Raw genomic sequence first — 18,340 nt, forward strand, 5'->3', positions numbered from 1 at the left:
TGCTGAGGCTGGCCAAGAACTTGGAATTTTGCCTTAGCCTCCCATATAGCCAGGATTTCAGGTATATGCCACCATGGACAGCCTGGTTTTTTGTTTTCTTAAAAAAAAAAAAAAATCATTGTTCTGTCTCCATAAAATGAATTTTAATGATGGATTCAACCATGCTTAAGCTTTATTGTGACATATTACTTCTGGCTACATGTGAAATTTTACCTACATTCCCATATCCTCCCTACCTTGGGATCAAACCAAGGCCTAGAGCATGCTAAGGACACACTTCACCCCTGAGCTACACCCTTCAGCCCTCCCATTTTATGCTTAAAATAGTTCTGACAGGGTTCAGTGAAACAGAAGTTTTCCCTGATTTGGGAGACAAGGGCCTAAGGATGTGGTGAAATAAAGATCCATGCCCACATTTCCAACTAGTGTATTTCACACAGGGCCCAGGTTAGCTTCGATGGGGATACAAGACTGACAGGACTGTCCATGTAACAAAAGAAGGCAAAGATATGCTGGGATTTTCTCATGATTGATGTGCATGATACCAGGCATAGCCAACCACCACAATCTGATGTTAGGTTAGGTTTTGACCAACATGTTTGCCAGATGTGGTGGGTGCATATCTGTAATCCAGTAACTTGGGGCTAAGGCAACAGAATCACAGGTTTCAGGACAGCCTCAGCAACTTAGATCCTATTTGAACATTTTTTTTTTAAAGGGCTGGGGATGTATCTCTGTGGTAAAGCACTCCTGGGTTCAGTCTCCAGTACTGAAAGGAAAAGAGAAGGAAGGTGGGGGAGCGAGGGAAGGAAGAGAGAGAATAGCCCTGTATCCCTCAAAGGATTAAGTTTTCAGCCAGTTAAAGAACTCCTGAGGGGCTGGGGTTGTAGCTCAGTGGTAGAGCACTGGCCTCACAAGCGTGAGGTTTAATCCTCAACACCACATAAAAATAAAGATATTTTTAAAAATTTACTGAGGTAGGGACAAATGTATTTATGTCTAAACCACAGTTCTTCCATGAGAAATTGCATGTTGTAGAAATCCTTTTATTCACCAAAACCAAGTTTCTTGTTGTAGACTACACTTGAGAGTTCCATGACTTCTCACACTAAAAGCTCCTAAATTCCTTTATCAACTGTATGAACTCCTACTGTATGCCAGAATCTGGGGATATAGTGATAAATGGAACTGAACATTCCTAATAGGAGAAGCAAACCTTAATTACTTTTTTGGTAAGTACTATGCAGTGAAAACTATTACAGTGATATAGCAAGCCTAAGCAACTTAGCAGGACCCTAAGTTTTTCAAAAAGGTTGAGATATAGCTAAGTGGAGAGCTTGCCAAGCATTCACAAGGCCCTAGGTTCCAGATCCCCAGTACACCAAAAAAACAAATCACAAGGACTGACGTGGGAGTGTGGTCACAACAAAGTGGAGAAGGCAGCACATGTGAAGGCTCCTAAGTAAGATGCCATTAGGATCCAGAAAGGCAGTTCTGTGGCAGGGAAAAACTGTATACAAGAAATCTGAAGAGGTAAGTTTATGGCAAGTCTTTAAGCTCTGTTAAGAAATTTCATTTTTAAGCTTAAAATAACTGGAAGCTTCAGGTTTTAAGCTTAGGAATAACAGGCTGATTCTCAAAAGATTATGCTGGGGGGGCTGGGATTGTGGCTCAGCGGTAGAGCGCTCACATAGTACAACCCCCTGGGTTCGATTCTCAGCACTACACAAAATAAATAAAATAAAGCTATTGTGTCCAACTATAACCATATATATATATCATGCCAGACAATGACACACACCTGTAAACTCAACTGAAGCTGAGGAAAGAGGATTGCAAATCTGAAGCTAACCTGGGCAACTTGGAACTTAATGAGGGCTGGGGATGTGGCTCAAGCGATATCGCGCCTGCCTGGGTTCGATCCTCAGCACCGCATACAAAGATGTTGTGTCTGCCGAAAACTAAAAAACAAATATTAAAATTCTCTCTTAAAAAAAAAGTCTTTGTGTTTAAAAATAAATAAATATAACTTAATGAGAAAATATTAAAAGGGCTAGGAGTGCAGATCAGTGTGGAAATCCCTGTGTTCAATCTCCAGTACTTCCCCCCACCAAAAAAAATCACTGATTGGAAAGAAACAAAAGTGAACAGCATTTGTCTAATGTGTGAGAGGTCTTCTCCCTGAATCAGGAAGTCAGCAGAATTGATTCTTGTTTTTCTGGTACTAGGAATTGGAACTCTGGGGTGCTCTGCCACTTAAGCTACATTCCAACCATTTGCTAACTTGCTATCTTCCTGCCTCAGCCCCCCACATCGATGGGATCACAGGTGTGTGCCACCACACCTGATTTAAAGTTTTACTTTAAAGGAAGAAAAGATACCTTTGTAGACAGGAAATGGACCATTCATGAGGATGTGAGATTCTGGGTACAACCCTGAGGCTGATCAAGTCATAAATAAGAAGACAGGCTGTTTCTCCAACCTAATATTTGCTTAGTACCTGGTATAGGTCAGGGTTTGCTGGAAGGATTTGCAAAAAGCAACGTTGAGTGCTAAGGGGCAGAGGAGATGAGATGGGATCCCTCAGAGATCTTCAGAGACTACTGAGATTGAGTATAGTGGTTAGAAACAGGTCTGAGGTCAGAGTTCTGGGATTAGAATCTTATCACTACCACTTAAACGAGACCTGACACAGATAATTGTAACAAACAGGATAAAATGGTAATTGTGATGAGAAATCTGAAACAGCTGTTAGAGTTGTGCCTTAAGATTGACTTTTGCCTATAATACCACCAAGTCAGGAGGCTGAGGCAGGAGGATCACGAGTTCAAAAGCAGCCTAAACAATTGTGGGAGGCCCCAAGCAACTCAGTGAGACTTTCTCTCTAAATAAAATATTAAAAATGTGGCTTACAAAAGATGTGGCATAGTAGTTAAGCACCCCTAGGTTCAATCCCTAGTCCTAGTAATGTGCCCCCCACCTCCAAAAAAAAAAAAAAAAGACTTCTTTGAAAATGTGTGTCTTGGAATAGAACTTATCTGTCCTACATAGACAGTGAATGTTTCTAAGGGATGGATGAAGGCTAAGGGGATGTCCCTGGCCCAGGATAGGGTTTATTTTCCCTTGGACTTCAAGTACTTCTTAGAAAATGACCACTGTGCCTGGCCCTTGCTTGGGTGGATGCCCAGAACCCTGCCCTAAGTGGCTGACTACTCAGGAAGAAATTCATGAAGGCTTGGGTTACTGTTCTCCAAAACTGGGCCAGGGACATCCCCTTGGCTTTCATGATCCCTCACAAACATTCACTGCGTATGTAGGACAGATTAGTTCTATTCCAAGACATTTTCAAAAAAATCCCAGGGTTTTTTTTTTTTTTTTTTTGGAGGGTGGGGGAGGGAGCATATTACCAGGGATTGAACCTAGGGGTGTTTAACCACTATTAACCTGCAGTCCTAAGAGGACCTACCTGTCCACATAGAGGGGAGGTTTCCCAGCTCTTCATATGCTAAGGCCAACAAGGTTACCAGTGTGGTGGCCCTGGATGGTCATTGGAACTGGCATCAGGACAGTGGCTGAGAGAATAGGGAAAGTTGAGTGGCTAGCAAAAGGACTTCCTACATGTGCTATGAGCACAACTGTCTTCCCCAATGTTGAGGCATGGCCAGTATACTTCATTGGCTGTGAATCATACCTGATTGTGTGGACATGAGTTCTGTGAAGTTCAGTTTAGCTGAACTTCCAACCCTGTTTAGCTGAGCGTGCATCCAACACTCTACATGTAACTACCTTAAACTGCACAGCACTGAAAAGGGTAGAGAAATGGATTACTACTTCTGCCAGGCAGCAAAGGCAAGCCAGCATTCTCTGTGTACCTACTCCTTCTCTCAAGACCTTGGGGACAAAGGCAAGAAGCAAGAATCTAAAAGTTCAGAGCCTAGGTGCACTAGCCATGGAGTGAGTGCTGCTAATGGCCCTGGACCTACTCACTGCTGGACTAATGGTTCAAAACTCAGGTTCTGCAGGATACCAGAACTCAAATCCAAGCCCTTACTGTGACCTTGGGTATGCAACTTAACCTCAGCCAGTTTCCTCAGATGTCAAATGCAAATTACACACCTCCATCTCAGAGTTGTTTGGGCCAGTAAATGCAAAGCACTCTGTAAATGTTGGCTATTGCTATAATAATTTGTGCTAGGCCATGAAGAGCTTGATAAGTGCAAACTAAAGACAGGGTCCCAACCCTACTGGAGCTCACCAATTAAGTAGACCCTCACATACACAAATCCCAGCAATTTGGGAGGCCAAGGCAAGAGGATCAAAAGTACAAGGTCAGCCTCAGCAATTCAGCTAAGTAGAAAGGGGTGGGTGGGGCACCAGCATTTTAGTTAGCAATGCCCTTTAGGATCACATCTAAACTACAGGCCCTCCTCAGGCATGACACTTCTACCATCTATCTCTGCCCCTTTTTTTGAGAATTTTAATATTTTTGTTTTTGGCAGACACAACATCTTTGTTTGCATGTGGTGCTGAGGATTGAACCCGGGCCAAAAGCATGCCAGGTCAGCGCGCTACTGCTTGAGCCACATCCCCAGCCCTGCCTTTCTTGATTGCTCAACTTTTTGAACTCAGGGGACCTCTACCACTGAGCTACATCCCCAGTCCTTTTTAAATTTTGAAATAAGGTCTGTTGTTAAGGCTGGCCTTGAACTTTCAGTCCTCTTCTCAGCCTCACAAGTCGCTGGGATTATAGGCCTGCTCTACCATGACAGCTAGGTGGCTGAACTGCAGGATTCCAGCCCATGAACTCAGGTTCTATGCTAGCCTAGCCATGAGCTGACACCCAGTTTCTCACATGACTCATGGCTACTGAAGCTGTGAATGGAGCAGTATATTCTCAACAAAAGCACATCATTTCAAATAATAGCTTACATATATTTGTTCTTAAATACCCATTACAGGTGTCTCATGTTGTTTCTTGGCACTGGGCTATGTATTAGTAAGGTAGATAATTTCCTCATCCACCTCTACAATTTCAAGAATATTTAATAAATGAGTAAAGAAATCAGGATAAATACCACAGTATATACAAACTAGAAAGATGGAGGGGGGGGGCTTCAAATTTGCAACAGGTGGTCTGGGAAGGCACTCTGATGCTTGGTCCTAAAGGACAAGTGGGCCACTGAGCTGAAGATGTAGCTCAGTGGTAGAGCACTTACTTAGCAGGCACCAGGCTCTGGGTTTGATCCCTATTAGTGGGGGTGGGGGTAAGTAAACCCTAAAATGGTCAAAAGGTAGGTCCTTCCAGGTAGAAAGGAGACCTTGAGAGAGGAAAAAGTTTGGTAACGAGGCTTTGAAAGGTGGGCCAGTGTGACTTAGAAACTAAGGTGGGTAAAAAGGGTTATTTTGTCCCAAGACAATGGTATGAGGGGTAGAGGCCAAGCCTATAATGCCCAAAGAAAACCTTTTACTTTAAATAGGAAGTTGCTGAAAGGTTTTAAGGAAGAGAGTAATCATCTGGTTTTTATTTGACAAGATCATTCTGGCTCCTGAAGAGACAAAATTGCAGACAGACCACTGGAGGAAAGAAGGAAGAGAGACAAGGAGAAGGCCACTGTAGTAGTCCTAAGTGGGAAAGAAAAGTTCTATGGCTGTGGCAAAGACAAGGAGACATTTAATATAAAATGTGCTGAAGAAATTATTAAGGGAAATAAAAGAATCAAAGATGAGGGCTGGGATATAGCTTAGTGTAGTACAGCACTTGCCTACTACATGCAAGGCCTTGGGTTCAATCCCCAGTACTATGAATCTGACTACAAGAGATAGTCATTAACATTTTGAGATGGTGAGGACTGAGAAGTTCTGGTGTGTGGAGACTTGAGTTCCACTTCAATCATAACTAATTTTGATGTGTATGAAAATAACTAAACATCAAGGAGATCTTTGAATTATTGAATCCTGAGCACACAGGAGACTTGGGACTGGAGATATCTTTTAAGAGTCTTCATCTACATCAGCATTATGGTACAGAAATATAACGTGAGCCACATAAGTCAAAGAGTTAATTGAAAACGTTTTTAAAAATATTTTTTAGCTACACATGGACACGATATCTTTATTTTTTTAATGTGGTGCTGAAGATCGAACCCAGTGCCTCACATGTGCAAGGCAAGCGCTCTACCACTGAGCCACACCCCCAGCCACTGAAAACTTTTAAATATTTTTTTTTAGTTGTAGTTGGACACAATACCTTTATTTTTATGTGGTGCTAAGGATTGAACAAAGCACCTTGCAAGTGCTAGGCAAGCACTCTACCAGTGAGCCAAAACACTAGCCCCAATTGAAAACTTTTAATAACCACATTTGAAAAAAAAAAAAAAACAGGTGAAACTATATTAATGTAAATGTATTTTAACCTAATATATGCAAAATATTATCTCAACAGGTAATGAGCATTAAAAATGAATGGGGGGTGCTGAGTTTGTGGCTCAGTGTTGGAGTGCTTGCCTAGCATGTGTAAGGCACTGGGTTTGATCCTCAGCACCACATAAAGACAGTGTCCATCTACAACTAAAAAAATGAATGAGGGGCTGGGTGAGGTGGCACAGGCCTATAATTCCAGTGGTTTATAATTCCAGTGGTTAAGAGGCTGAGACAGGAGAAACAGGAGTTCAAACCAGCCTTGCGCAAGGTGCTAAGCAACTCAGTGAGACCCCATTTCTAAATAAAATACAAAATAGAGCTGGGGACATGGCTTAGTGGTTAACTATCCCTTAGTTCAATCCCTGGTACAAAAAAAAAAAAAGAAAAGAAAATGGTTATAACTCAGAGGTAAAGTGCTTGCCTAGCATGTGTGAGGCACTGGCTTCGACCCTCAGCACCACATAAAAATAATTTATTGGGTATTTTATCCATTTATAATTGTTTTAAAAAATGAATTTGGGCCCAGGTACAATGACACACACACCTGTAATCCTAGCAAGCTGGGAGGCTGAGGCATGAAGATCTCAAGTTCAAGACCAACCTCAGCCACTTAGTGTGAAGCTCTACACAACTTAATAAGGGCTGGGGATGTGGCTCAGTGGTTAAGTGTCCCTGGGTTCAATACACAGTACTAGGAAAAAAAAGGAGGGGGAGGGAGGGGGGACAGCTCAGTGGTAAAGTTTGACTGGCACACGAGACCCTGTGTTCAATTACCAGCATCATCAAAAGGGGGGAAAAGGCATTTTATATTTATTAAACTAGCTTTTTGAAATTCTGTGGATATTTTGCATTCAATACGTGGCTATAGCTATCATACCTAGACAGCACAATTCTAGATGGTATACAATGCCCAGGTAATTGATGAAATCACAGGATTTTAATCTCAGCATTATTGATATTTGGGTGTGTGGATACTGTTCTATATATTGTAGGGCATTTATTAGTATCCCAGACTTCTACCTCCAGATACTGGTAGCAACCCCAAGTTGTGACAACCAAATATGACTTCAGATATTGCCCATGTCCCAGTAGGAGTAGAGATAGACAAGTAACTTCTGCCTTAGGATGATGTGAGCCACTCCACTTAGTACTTCCTAGGCTCTAGAATGACAAATTCTGTTATAGCACCACAAAACAGATCCCATTGGAGGGAGGGGAAGGTCATAGCTTTTGAACACCCAGAAATTAATGACATCTATTAACACACAACTTGTAATTTGACCTACCACCATTACAGACCAGTTGGGTATGGGTTCAACAACTTTTTCCCCACAGCCAGCAGGAAACTTGGGGGTTAAGTCCTGCATTTGGCCCAACATATTTTAAATTTTTTTATAGTTCTACATGAACAAAATGACTTTATTTTTATGTTGTGCTAAAATCTGGATCGAACATAGTACCTCCCATGTGCTAGGCAAGCACTCTGCCACTGAGCTATAGTCCAAGCCAGTCAACATATTTCTGAGCAAGAGTTTAAGGTGTCCTGAAGAGACCATCTATAGTCTTGCAGCCTAATTCAAAGAAAAGGTCATGGGACCTGAATGAAGAATAATTTCTAGGAGGGTAGACAAAAATTAAGAATAAGCCAAATATGAAAATGTTCCCAAATGGAACTGGGGTACTGCAAAATCAAGTATAACAGGAGCTTTCACCAAACATAAATAAGGAAGTTCTCAACATCACAAATAAGCTTTGTCTTGGATTGTCAATGGGGCTACTTTGCCAAAGGAAAAAAAAATTTCATAAGTTAAAAGATTAAGCCAGATGCACTGTTGCACACCTATAATCCCAGTGACTGGAGGCGGAGGCAGGAAGATTGTAAGTTTGAGGACAGCCTCAGCAATTTAATAAGACCCTGTCTTAAAATTAAACAACAAAGATGGGGTTTCCATCCAGGTACTGAGGGAAAAAAAGCCACTAATTTAAAGATGAATCATTATTTTTTGTGCTACTAAAATATAAAACTATGGATAAGATGAATGCATAACTCAAATTTCAGATAAATTTTAAAAATTTGTCTAATAATTGACTTATCCATTTCATTCCCAAATTAATCCTTAAAAAAAAAGAAAAAAAAGGAGGAGGAGGAGGAGACAGGGTCTTGCTATGTTACCCAAGTTGGCCTCAAATGATCCACCTGCCTCTAATCCTTGAGAATGGTTGGGTTTATGGGCACACACTACTAAGCCCAACTTTTTTCCTTTTCAGTTGAGCCATGTATCCAAAATCTGGCTTCACATCTCTGAGCCTTCTGCACTTCATACATGTGCCATACTGAAATTCTGCAGGAAACTTTGTTTTCCATACATCATAGTTCCCAGGCTGCTTGTCTGGCTTTCTAGGAAAAACTTCTATTGTTCACTACAATTGTCTCTTTCTTCAAACAATTTAAGACTATAAATAAATCAGGATATCCTAGTTCAACTCAAAAGGTAACTATTCTCAAACCCAGTGCCTCACACGTTAGGAAAGCTCTCTACCACTGAACTATAGTCCCAGCCAGAAAGGTCACATCTTGTTGCATACCTAAGGAAAGACAAGCACTTGGATACAAAGGTACTAAAGGAGCAGGCACAGCCCTTAGTGGAAACACCAGCACCTAGTGGATAGAGAACTCAAGCTTTCTGTTGGCCTCTGACAACTGAGGCAATCCTAGAATAAAATGTTCAGCTCAGTTTTGAAGGTTCACTTACAAAATCTTAAGTCTTCTGCCCCAACTTCCCTAGAAGCTACTATTTTTCTTCGGCCTGTTTCTGAATAAGATGCTCCTAATTCTCCATTTGTTCCCCACCCCCGCTTCAGTGGTTAAAGGTGAACACAACACTTTTTATTTTTATGTGGTGCTGAGGATCGAACCCAGTGCCTCACACAAGGCAAGCATTCTACCCCTGAGCTACAATCCCAGCCCCTCCATTTGCTGCTTTTTAAAAGTTACTGATTTCTATTATGTAAAATGAGAATTGCTATTACACACATTACCTGCCCATCTGTAGTTCATCAATTAAATACAATTATTTTTAGTAAGTACTGCCATCATTATGACCAAGAAAATGTCAAAGTTGAGCCCTGCTATGGTCTGAATGTTTCCCCCAAAATTCCTATGGTGAAATCCTAATTCCCAAGGTGAGGGCTGGGGATGTGGCTCAAGCGGTGGCGCGCTCGCCTGGCATGCATGCATCCCGGGTTCGATCCTCAGCACCACATACAAAAACAAAGATGTTGTGTCTGCCGAGAACTAAAAAAAATAAACACTGAAAATTCTCTCTCTAAAGTAACTCTATACTTCCCTAATCACTCCATAATTAAAAAAAAAAAAAAATTCCCAAGGTGACAGTATTGGGATGTGATCAAGACATGAGGGCAGAGCCCTCACAAATAAGATTCTACCTGCCGTTACAAAAAAACCCCAAGATTTCTCACTGCTTCTGCCCTGTGAAAGAAACACAGAAACCAGACATCAAAATTTGCTAGTGCCTTGATTTTTAAATTTCCAGATTCCACAACTGTGAAAATATTCTGTGATATATAAGTTACTCATTTTGTTTCTTACAGCAGCTCCAACTAAGACTAACTCCATATTATAGTACCAAGTTTCTGTATCCTCATCAACTTTTTTTTTTTGGCCTGGGGATCTAAGTCAGGGGTGCTTTACCGGAACTACATCCCAGCCCTTTTTACATATTTTGATATGGCCTGACTAAACTGCTGAGTTTGATGTTGAATTTGAGATCCTTTTTCAACCTGCACAATTGCTGGGATTACAGGTGTATACCCCAGTGTCTGGTTCATTTACTTTCATTGTTCTTGACCAATAAATTCAGCTGTGAATTCTTCAAATGAACTCAAAATTTCATTATCAACGTTTTGGTCTTTGGGACATGGCCTTCTGGAACTCTTATTTTCTCCTGCTTCAACCTGGACTACTGTTCTCCAAACATAATACAGAAAGAATCCTGGGACTTCCCATCACAATCATTCTAGGAAATCTCTGCAGGACATCATGTTCTAAGAACTCGGAGCACTAAGTATATTGATCCCAGCAAATTGAAGTGGCAATACACACCTGCAGTGGAACCACCAGCACCTAGTGGATAGAGAACTCATATTTGGGCCACTACTATACCTCACTACTCCATCCTTGTAAGGGTCTACTTTACTTCTACCCCAATGTGGAGAATGCCTAGAAGAACTTTTAAGTCAAAATGAAAGTCCCAACACAAGGGCTGGGGGTGTGACTCAGTGGTACAGTACATGTTGGGTCTGTGGGAAGGTCCTAGCACCAAATCCCAAGCACCCTCAACACCCCCCCCCCAAAACAAAACAAAAACAAATGCAGGCTTTAACAACACATCAAACTCCCAGATCTCCCTCACAGGTCTTTTGACCTTCACAGAACCAGGCTGGGTCATGCCATCATTCCAAATTGTGTGACTACTCCCATCTCCACCTGAATTCCAAGAATTTGCACACCCAAGGCTCAGACAGGATAGATACTATGCCTTTACCTGCATATATTCTCTGCATAATCAACACAGTAAGCAGTCAGTACTTAGTGAAACACAAAGCCAGCTCACAGATGACCACACATGTAACAGAATGAATCATAAAATCTAAAGAAAAATTCAGTGTATCAAAGTATTATTCTTGGGGTGAAGCTGTAGTTCAGTAACAGAGCACTTGTCTAGCATATGCAATGCCCTGGATTGGATCCTCAGTATAATAAAAAAAGAAAAAAAAAAAAACAAAAAAAAAACAAGGCTTTACTCTTGAAAAACCAACTCCTGAGGTTAAGTGATGGCAGTACAACCTTGTCCATTTAAGCAGAATAGCCTCAACCCAGAAATATCCTGGATCAGCAACTTAAAATTTTCAAATCACTTTTAACAATGAAAATCAGTGTTGGGGCTAGGACTGTAGCTCAGTTGCAGAGCACTTGCCTAGCATTCGTGAGGCACTGAGTTCAATCCTCACACTACATATAAATAAAGGCATTCTGTCCATCTACAACTACAAAAAAAAAAAAAATTAAAACAGAAAATCAGTGTTGGGGCCGAGTTTGTAGCTCAGTGGTACAGCGCTTGCCTAACAGGTACAAGGCCCTGGGTTTGACCCTCAACATCACATAAAAATAAAGGTATTGTGTCCAACTACACTAAAAAATAAGTGTTTAAAAAAAAAGCATACCAACACCCATAAATTTCTCAAAAATTTGTTATTTACATTTAAACTTAAAAGGTTTTTAAAAAATCAGTGTTTTCTTTTCAAATCATCTCTGAAAAATAATTTTAGAATTCACTATTTTGGGGCACAATGGATTGAATCCAGGGGTACTTTACCACTTAGCTACAACACAATCCTTTTAATTCTCAAGATAGGGTCTCACCAAATTGCTGAGGCTGGCCTCAAACTGAACTTACCATCCACATGCCTCAGACTCCAAAGAGGCTATGATTAGTCATGCGTCACCACACCCGGTACCCCACTATTCTTTTTTTTTTAGAGAGAGAGAGAGAGAATTTTTTTGATATTTATTTTTCAGTTCTCGGCGGACACATCTTTGTTGGCATGTGGTGCTGAGGATCGAACCCGGGTTTGCATGCATACCAGGTGAGCGCGCTACCGCTTGAGCCACATCCCCAGCCCCCCCACTATTCTTTAATATGGTATTTTCGTTCAGCAACTTTTTAAAAGAGCTCTAGTATGGAATGTAGCATATTAAGCCAGTTCAGACTGAGCCATGAAAAAAACTTGTCTGTTACATGGAAATCAGGCTCTCAAAGCAAAAATCTTCATTTAATAGAACCAAGGAATTAAAATTTTTAACCAGATCAGCTTCTTTCATAAGGCAAAAATATAAACTGCATGGTATGCACCTGTAGCCTGTCACACTTGAGTCTAGGAATTTGGAGTCAGTCTGGGCCACAGAATTCAATCAAAAAAACAAATTATGCCCAAGTCTACTATGACATGTCATTTAAAAACCTTCACTGACTATCCCCATCTAAACAGACTACTTGACATGTAAATACTAACTTTCAAAGTACCATTCAGTAAAGTATGTGTTCAATGAATACCATTAGTTCCCATCTTTTGAAACTTTCCAACCCCACCCATCAGACCAAGGGGTATAATGGTTAAGAGTATAAGTACACATCATCAATGGGTCTCTCTTCAGAGAAAAAGGGACCAAAGTAGGTATGACTTCTCCAAGAGAACTGGCAGTGGTAAAGAGAATAACCCAGCCAGGGAAGGAAAATTAACAGAAAAATGTTTGCTGGGGTTTAAATGAAAACACACAGAACATCTAGCACAGAACCCATGTATAGAAAATAATTCATTCCATGTTTTATCAATAGAGCTGTTCCAATCTCAGCCATTTATGAATTAGAATGAATCAATAGGGTAGAAGTTAAAAGAAAATTCTTGAGAAATCACCCAAGTAAATAAAACCAGCTGCTACATCTCGTTCAAAACCAGCCTCAGCAACCCAGTGAGAACCAAAGTCAGCAAGACCCTGTCTCTAAATAAAATACAAAAAAGGGCAAACATGTGGCTCAGTGGTTAAGCACCCCCTGGGTTCAATCCCTGGTAGCCCCCCCCCAAAGGCAATGGCTCTTCCTTGCATTCAGCCCCCATCCTCATTGTTCAGTATCTGCCAGGTTTAGCACAAGCTATGAGATTCGAGCAGCATCATCATTCAAACATGCTTCAGATTTTAGCAGAGCTATACAAATTGATGATAAAAGGAATCACAAAGCATTACTGGCTTCTGGAAGTAGTGAAATGTTCTCTGATAGGAGCCATCGCTCCATTTCCCATATGACATGAAAGGTAAAAGCTAACCCCTTGTTCCCCCAAACCACTTCCTTTTCTTAGACCTGAATGAGTGGTTAGAATGGCAGTCATAGGGTAGGTAATGACTATTTCTCTAACAGGGAAAAACCTACACCTCTTAAACTAATAGTAAATAGTTGGAATTTTTTTGTTTTTAACAAGGATAGACCAATGGAAGAAAGTCTTCATTGGAATAAGGTGACCTGCCTGGGTTCTTCAGTATAACCTTTTTTTCTCTTTGGCACTTGTTAAGTCCTACCTACAATAAAGTGATGATGATGTTCACCTGAAACTCAATATATTAACAACTTCACACCCACCCCTTCTCTTTAAAAGTACAAATTAAGAACCACAAAACAAGCCAAAGCAAGAACTCTCTCAAAGCACACAAACCCTAAGTTGAAAAACCATTTATTTCACCGGAAAGAAAAAAAAGTGATTCAATTCTATAAGGTCTATCCTCTGGGTCAAAAGAAACCCAGGAGCAGTGACCCTCTCATCAAGGTCATTCCCAAATCCAACACCCACAGTGTTGGCAGGAGGTGGGGAGGAAACAGCATAGCCCCCACCATAGTTTCTGCATACAATGAGGCCTGCTGGGAGAACAGAATGTGAACAGGAAAGCTACAGGAAGTACTGAACAACAGGAAGAACAGGAAAATGGGCAGGAGAGAGAAAAACAAAGGAGAAGGTCTGAACTTAGCAAGGTAAATTAAGGTCCAAGGTTCCTGAGGACTGAACGCACAGAGCCGAGAACGTCCCGGAGATGGGGTACCACGAAGGGTGTATTCTCATGCACAACCGCAGCTCGGAATTTCAGCCCACATACATCCCACCTGAAAGAGAGCACAATAAGGGGCTTTACAGCAAAGCTCAAAGGGATTTCCCAATTAAAACTTCAAAAGAACATCTTTACAAAATTTGGTAATTTGATACTCTTTAAATTTACTTGGACTAGTTCCCCAGTATCATTATCTCCAAAAGAGAGCTTGAAGGACAGAGAATTGGGACTGCTAAACAATCCCAGATTAAGGTTTTTCTCTAAACAGTAAATCTTCTTTCATAGGAGGCAAAGACACTTCATTGCTCTTAATGTTAAAATTAGCATCCCCCAGAAATGGTAATTCCACATCACAAACTGTCATCAGCACAGGATAAAGGGAAAGGTTTTCTTCTAGAGTAAAAAAGTCACCAGCATGTTTCATTCAGGGAGTTACTGCCAAGGTCCAAGTTAAAAACCATTCAAAGTCTAGACAAAGGTAGTTATTATCAACTGAACAAGTTCTAAGATCTGAGGGCATCCAACTTCACCTAGGGAAGAAACTAACCTTTGAAAAGAAAAGTACTAGGAGGGTATGTGTAAGCTATATCAAGTCACTCAAGTTTCTATTCTAGCCGAATCAGTTATTTTCTAGCCAGTGAACCCCAATTGGTTCTTTCCTAGCCAGTGAACCTGGGCAAATTGCATACCTTCTGCCCTAATTGAAAGATGACAAAATATCACCTGCACTGTTCCTACAATATTAAAGATATCAATGGTAATGTAGGGAACACTCTAGGGGCTACCCAAAACTAAGGGGCATTGGGAATTACCCTTAAGTGTAACAGTAATCTCAAAAACTGGAGCCCAAAGGGGGCAAACATGTAAAGAGAATATATTCAAATAGAGCCAAATGAATCATGAGGTTCAAAACATTTTCATGGAGAAAGCCAGGACTCAAAGTAAAGCTGGTAGCTCAAGAATATTAAATGTCCACAACAACCTGTGGGAAGATGAAGGGAGTGATCTGCTTATGGCAAAGCTCCCAACCCTGGTTTTAACGTTATCTGAGAGTAAAATTAACAGGTGTGTAGTATATTAACCATATACCTTGAGGAAATTAAGGACATTAAACTTAGCACTATGGGAACAGTTTAAAAACAAAAAACACTAGAATGAACTTAACATTTATTTCAGGAATAAATCTTGAGCTGAGCAGCTAAGATGGATTTTGGAGTCTGGGCACTTTTAAGAGATGTTTTCTACTTCTTTCTGCTCTTTCAAGTAACTTCTATAAAACAAACAAACAAACAAACAAAAATGGTTGAACTGTTCCAGAATTCAGAAATACACTTCAAGATTTAAGATGATGCCATCTTCACAGTTAACTGGGACCTGAGCAGTGATGATCAATTAACTATAGTTATGGCCTTTATAGAGGTCATATCAGACCTTTCAAATAGCAGGAAGCACACAGGAAACTTGGAAGACCCTCAATAATGTCACACACCTAGGAAACTCAACAAAGCCTTGGAGAAACAGCATATCCGAGTCTGAACATCTGGGTCCCAGGATCAGTTCAATTATGGCACATAGGTGTGACCCAAGAATCACCAGCACACCATTCTTTGTTCTTCCAGGCACAATCTGAAATGACTCCCACTGCTAGGAGCCATGGGAAAAAAAAAATAGCCAGGAGGGCCAAGGACATTTACTTACTTCAAAGTTAAAGCATTTAGGACTTCTCTAAACTGTGAACCATGCTTATTAACCTCACCCTAACCCTGCAAAAGCAAGCAAGCAGGCAGCCTAATTGGAGCCCTTACAGGCTGCAGGAGAGATGGCAAACCAGAACAGGGGACACCCCACCGCTCTCACCTCAAGCTTTAAAAGGCTGAATACCGCGCCCGATCCGCATACTGCTCCCGCTCATACCGGGCCATGTCGTACAGAGAATTCCGCGCGGCTGCTGAAGCTTGGGACAACTCACTCTCATGCCCGTAACCGTAGCCCTCTCCAACAGTGGGGACGGGGGCTGTAGCGCGACGCAGGGGGCTCCGATCCCGCCCGTAATATGAAGTGGAAGCTGCAGTAACAGCAGCGGCAGCTGCTGCTGCTGCAGCCGCAGTGGCAGCAGCAGCTCCTGAGGTCGGCAACAGGTGTCTATCGTAGGGATCGAGAGAGGTGGAGGTGAGGTGACTGGCCATGGCTGTGTTCTGGACTTGTGGCAGCTGGGACAGGGTCTGCTCTGCATAATTATATGCAGAGGCAGCTGCAGCCGCCACTGCCTCATAGGACCGGGCAGCTCGGCAGCGCTTGTAGTAGGCATCGAGCGCTCCGTACGCGTTGTTGTAATACAACGAATCCCCATAGCTCATGGTGTAAGGCGTACGCACTGCTCCATATTGCTCATTATATTGCTCGGTCAAGTCTGCCACGCGGCCCGAACGATCTATTGGACACTCTTTGGACCAGTGCCCCTCTTTCCCGCACCGATAGCAGCCGCTCTGGTCTCCCATCCCGGGCGCAGTCCTAAGCCGGCTGGTGGACAACTGCACGTGCATTCGTTTGCCTTGAAGAAACAGACGCAAGAAGGGTTGCTATCACTCTTAGTCATAGCCCAAGCCCCTACACCCCAGCCATTGATCATAGCAATGACTTTACCTAGACAACTCTTAATGTATCACTGCCAAAAAAAAATTTTTTTAAAAAGGGTCCAACATATAAATTCAATATAATGATCTGATTTCCAGCAAAGATCAACTAGATGAAGAAATGTTACAGCAATGCCACGATTTACTGCTTACGAAACTACTCTCGCTCAAAAACAAACATCTCATCCATTACCAAATAACACGGGAAAAATGTATTTCAGTCAGTGGCCAGACATAAAAGATATTCAAAATATGTACATCACAGGTTTCTGACATCTCCAACCTTCACTATCAAGGCGAATTCGATTTGAGCAGGAAGATGCAAAAGCCAGTTCCATATCCCTACCACCACCACCCAAAATTAGAGAGAATTAAAAACTCTAAGTATGCCACCATTTAAGATTGACCAGGCCAGGCACGGTGGTGCTCGCCTGTAACTCAGGAGGCGAGTGACTTGAGAGGCTGACACACAAGGATCGCGAGTTCAAAGCCAGCCTCGGCAATTTAGCAAGGCTCTAAGCAACTCAGTGACAACCCGTCTCTAAATAAAAATACAAAATAGGGCTGGGGATGTAGCTCAATAGTCAAGTGCCCCCTGGGTTCAATCCCTGGTACCACCAAAAAAAAAAATGACCAGGATTTGATCTAGGACAATGGTAATTTGGGAAAATTGGGAGCTCGGGGGACACAATACAAATTCAAGGAAAGTCTTCCTTCTTAACTGGGTGCTTTAAATTGCTGGTTTTAATCATCATTTTAATAAGAATTCTTTACAATATGACAGCTAATTTTAGTGACCCTCTACTTGGGTGAAAGGAAAACAGGCCAAGTTGTTCACAAAAACTTCAATTTCTAGAAAGAATTACAAACTATGGAAGAAAAGGGGGATAAGAAAAGTGGAAAATGGAGAATAAATTAGTCAGCAAGATTAAAGTGCTTTCAGCAAGATTAAAGTGCTTTCTCTCCTTCAAGTAAGACTGAGACTAATATACACCTAATACTATTTTTCTTTGAAAATCACAATTTGAATTCTGAAAATAAAAAAACAAAAGCGGAAAGTTTTTTGGAAAAGTTAAAACTTCTAAATCGCTTCAGATATGCAATTCCCACCTAACAAGATCTACCTATTTACTGATAAGCAAAAATTCAGAAGGGATCCAAGTCTAGTGAAAAGTCTCCAATGCAACTAGCTACAAGCACCCAAACATACAGATAATGAGGTGAATGGTTAGAACCAAGGAGGAGTCAATAGATGGGTCTTCTAATGAGGAAAAATGGTAAATACATAATTTTACCTGCAAAATTAAAGTCAGATTACAGGAGACTTCTAGGTGGAGGAGGAACCCAAATAAAAGAAAGAAAAATCTGTTTTAACATTACATCTGGTTAAGCCCACGGTCATTAAAAGAATTAAGGCAATTAAGTACTTAAATACCTTGAAGTGCTAGCCTGTGTCTGGCATTTGCCCAGGCGGCCACTTTGGCAGGTAACAAATACAGGGAAAGTAAGTGCAATCAAGAAACCAACTATGTAGTTCAAAACATAAAAGTTATTAACAAATGCACTGATGATCTGTGGATTTGTCAATTCTAATGCCAGAAAAAGACCTAAA

The 18,340-nt window shown here is 41.3% G+C and overlaps 1 protein-coding gene across 9 annotated transcripts in view; it reads right to left on the reverse strand.

The window, feature by feature from the left end:
* Nucleotides 1-18,340, reverse strand: part of Rbm14 (RNA binding motif protein 14) — a 75,570-nt gene that overhangs the window by 37,884 nt on the left and 19,346 nt on the right. For 2 of the 9 annotated variants that reach the window (XM_078045530.1, XM_013361990.4), the window contains exons 3-4: nucleotides 15,953-16,646; nucleotides 13,710-14,150 (exon numbers count right to left, since the gene is read on the reverse strand). The exons of 2 other annotated variants lie outside the window; for them this stretch is intronic. In XM_078045530.1, coding sequence (XP_077901656.1) covers nucleotides 15,961-16,646 — 686 coding nt within the window. In that variant the 3' untranslated portion in view covers nucleotides 13,710-14,150; nucleotides 15,953-15,960. Of the gene's footprint in view, nucleotides 1-13,709; nucleotides 14,151-15,260; nucleotides 15,366-15,584; nucleotides 15,740-15,952; nucleotides 16,647-18,340 lie in introns of those variants that run through there. 5 more of the 9 variants (XM_078045532.1, XM_078045531.1, XR_013437400.1 and 2 more) reach the window with 4 other exon arrangements.

This window comes from Ictidomys tridecemlineatus, chromosome 4 (assembly GCF_052094955.1).
Source record: "Ictidomys tridecemlineatus isolate mIctTri1 chromosome 4, mIctTri1.hap1, whole genome shotgun sequence".
Lineage (NCBI taxonomy): Eukaryota > Metazoa > Chordata > Mammalia > Rodentia > Sciuridae > Ictidomys > Ictidomys tridecemlineatus.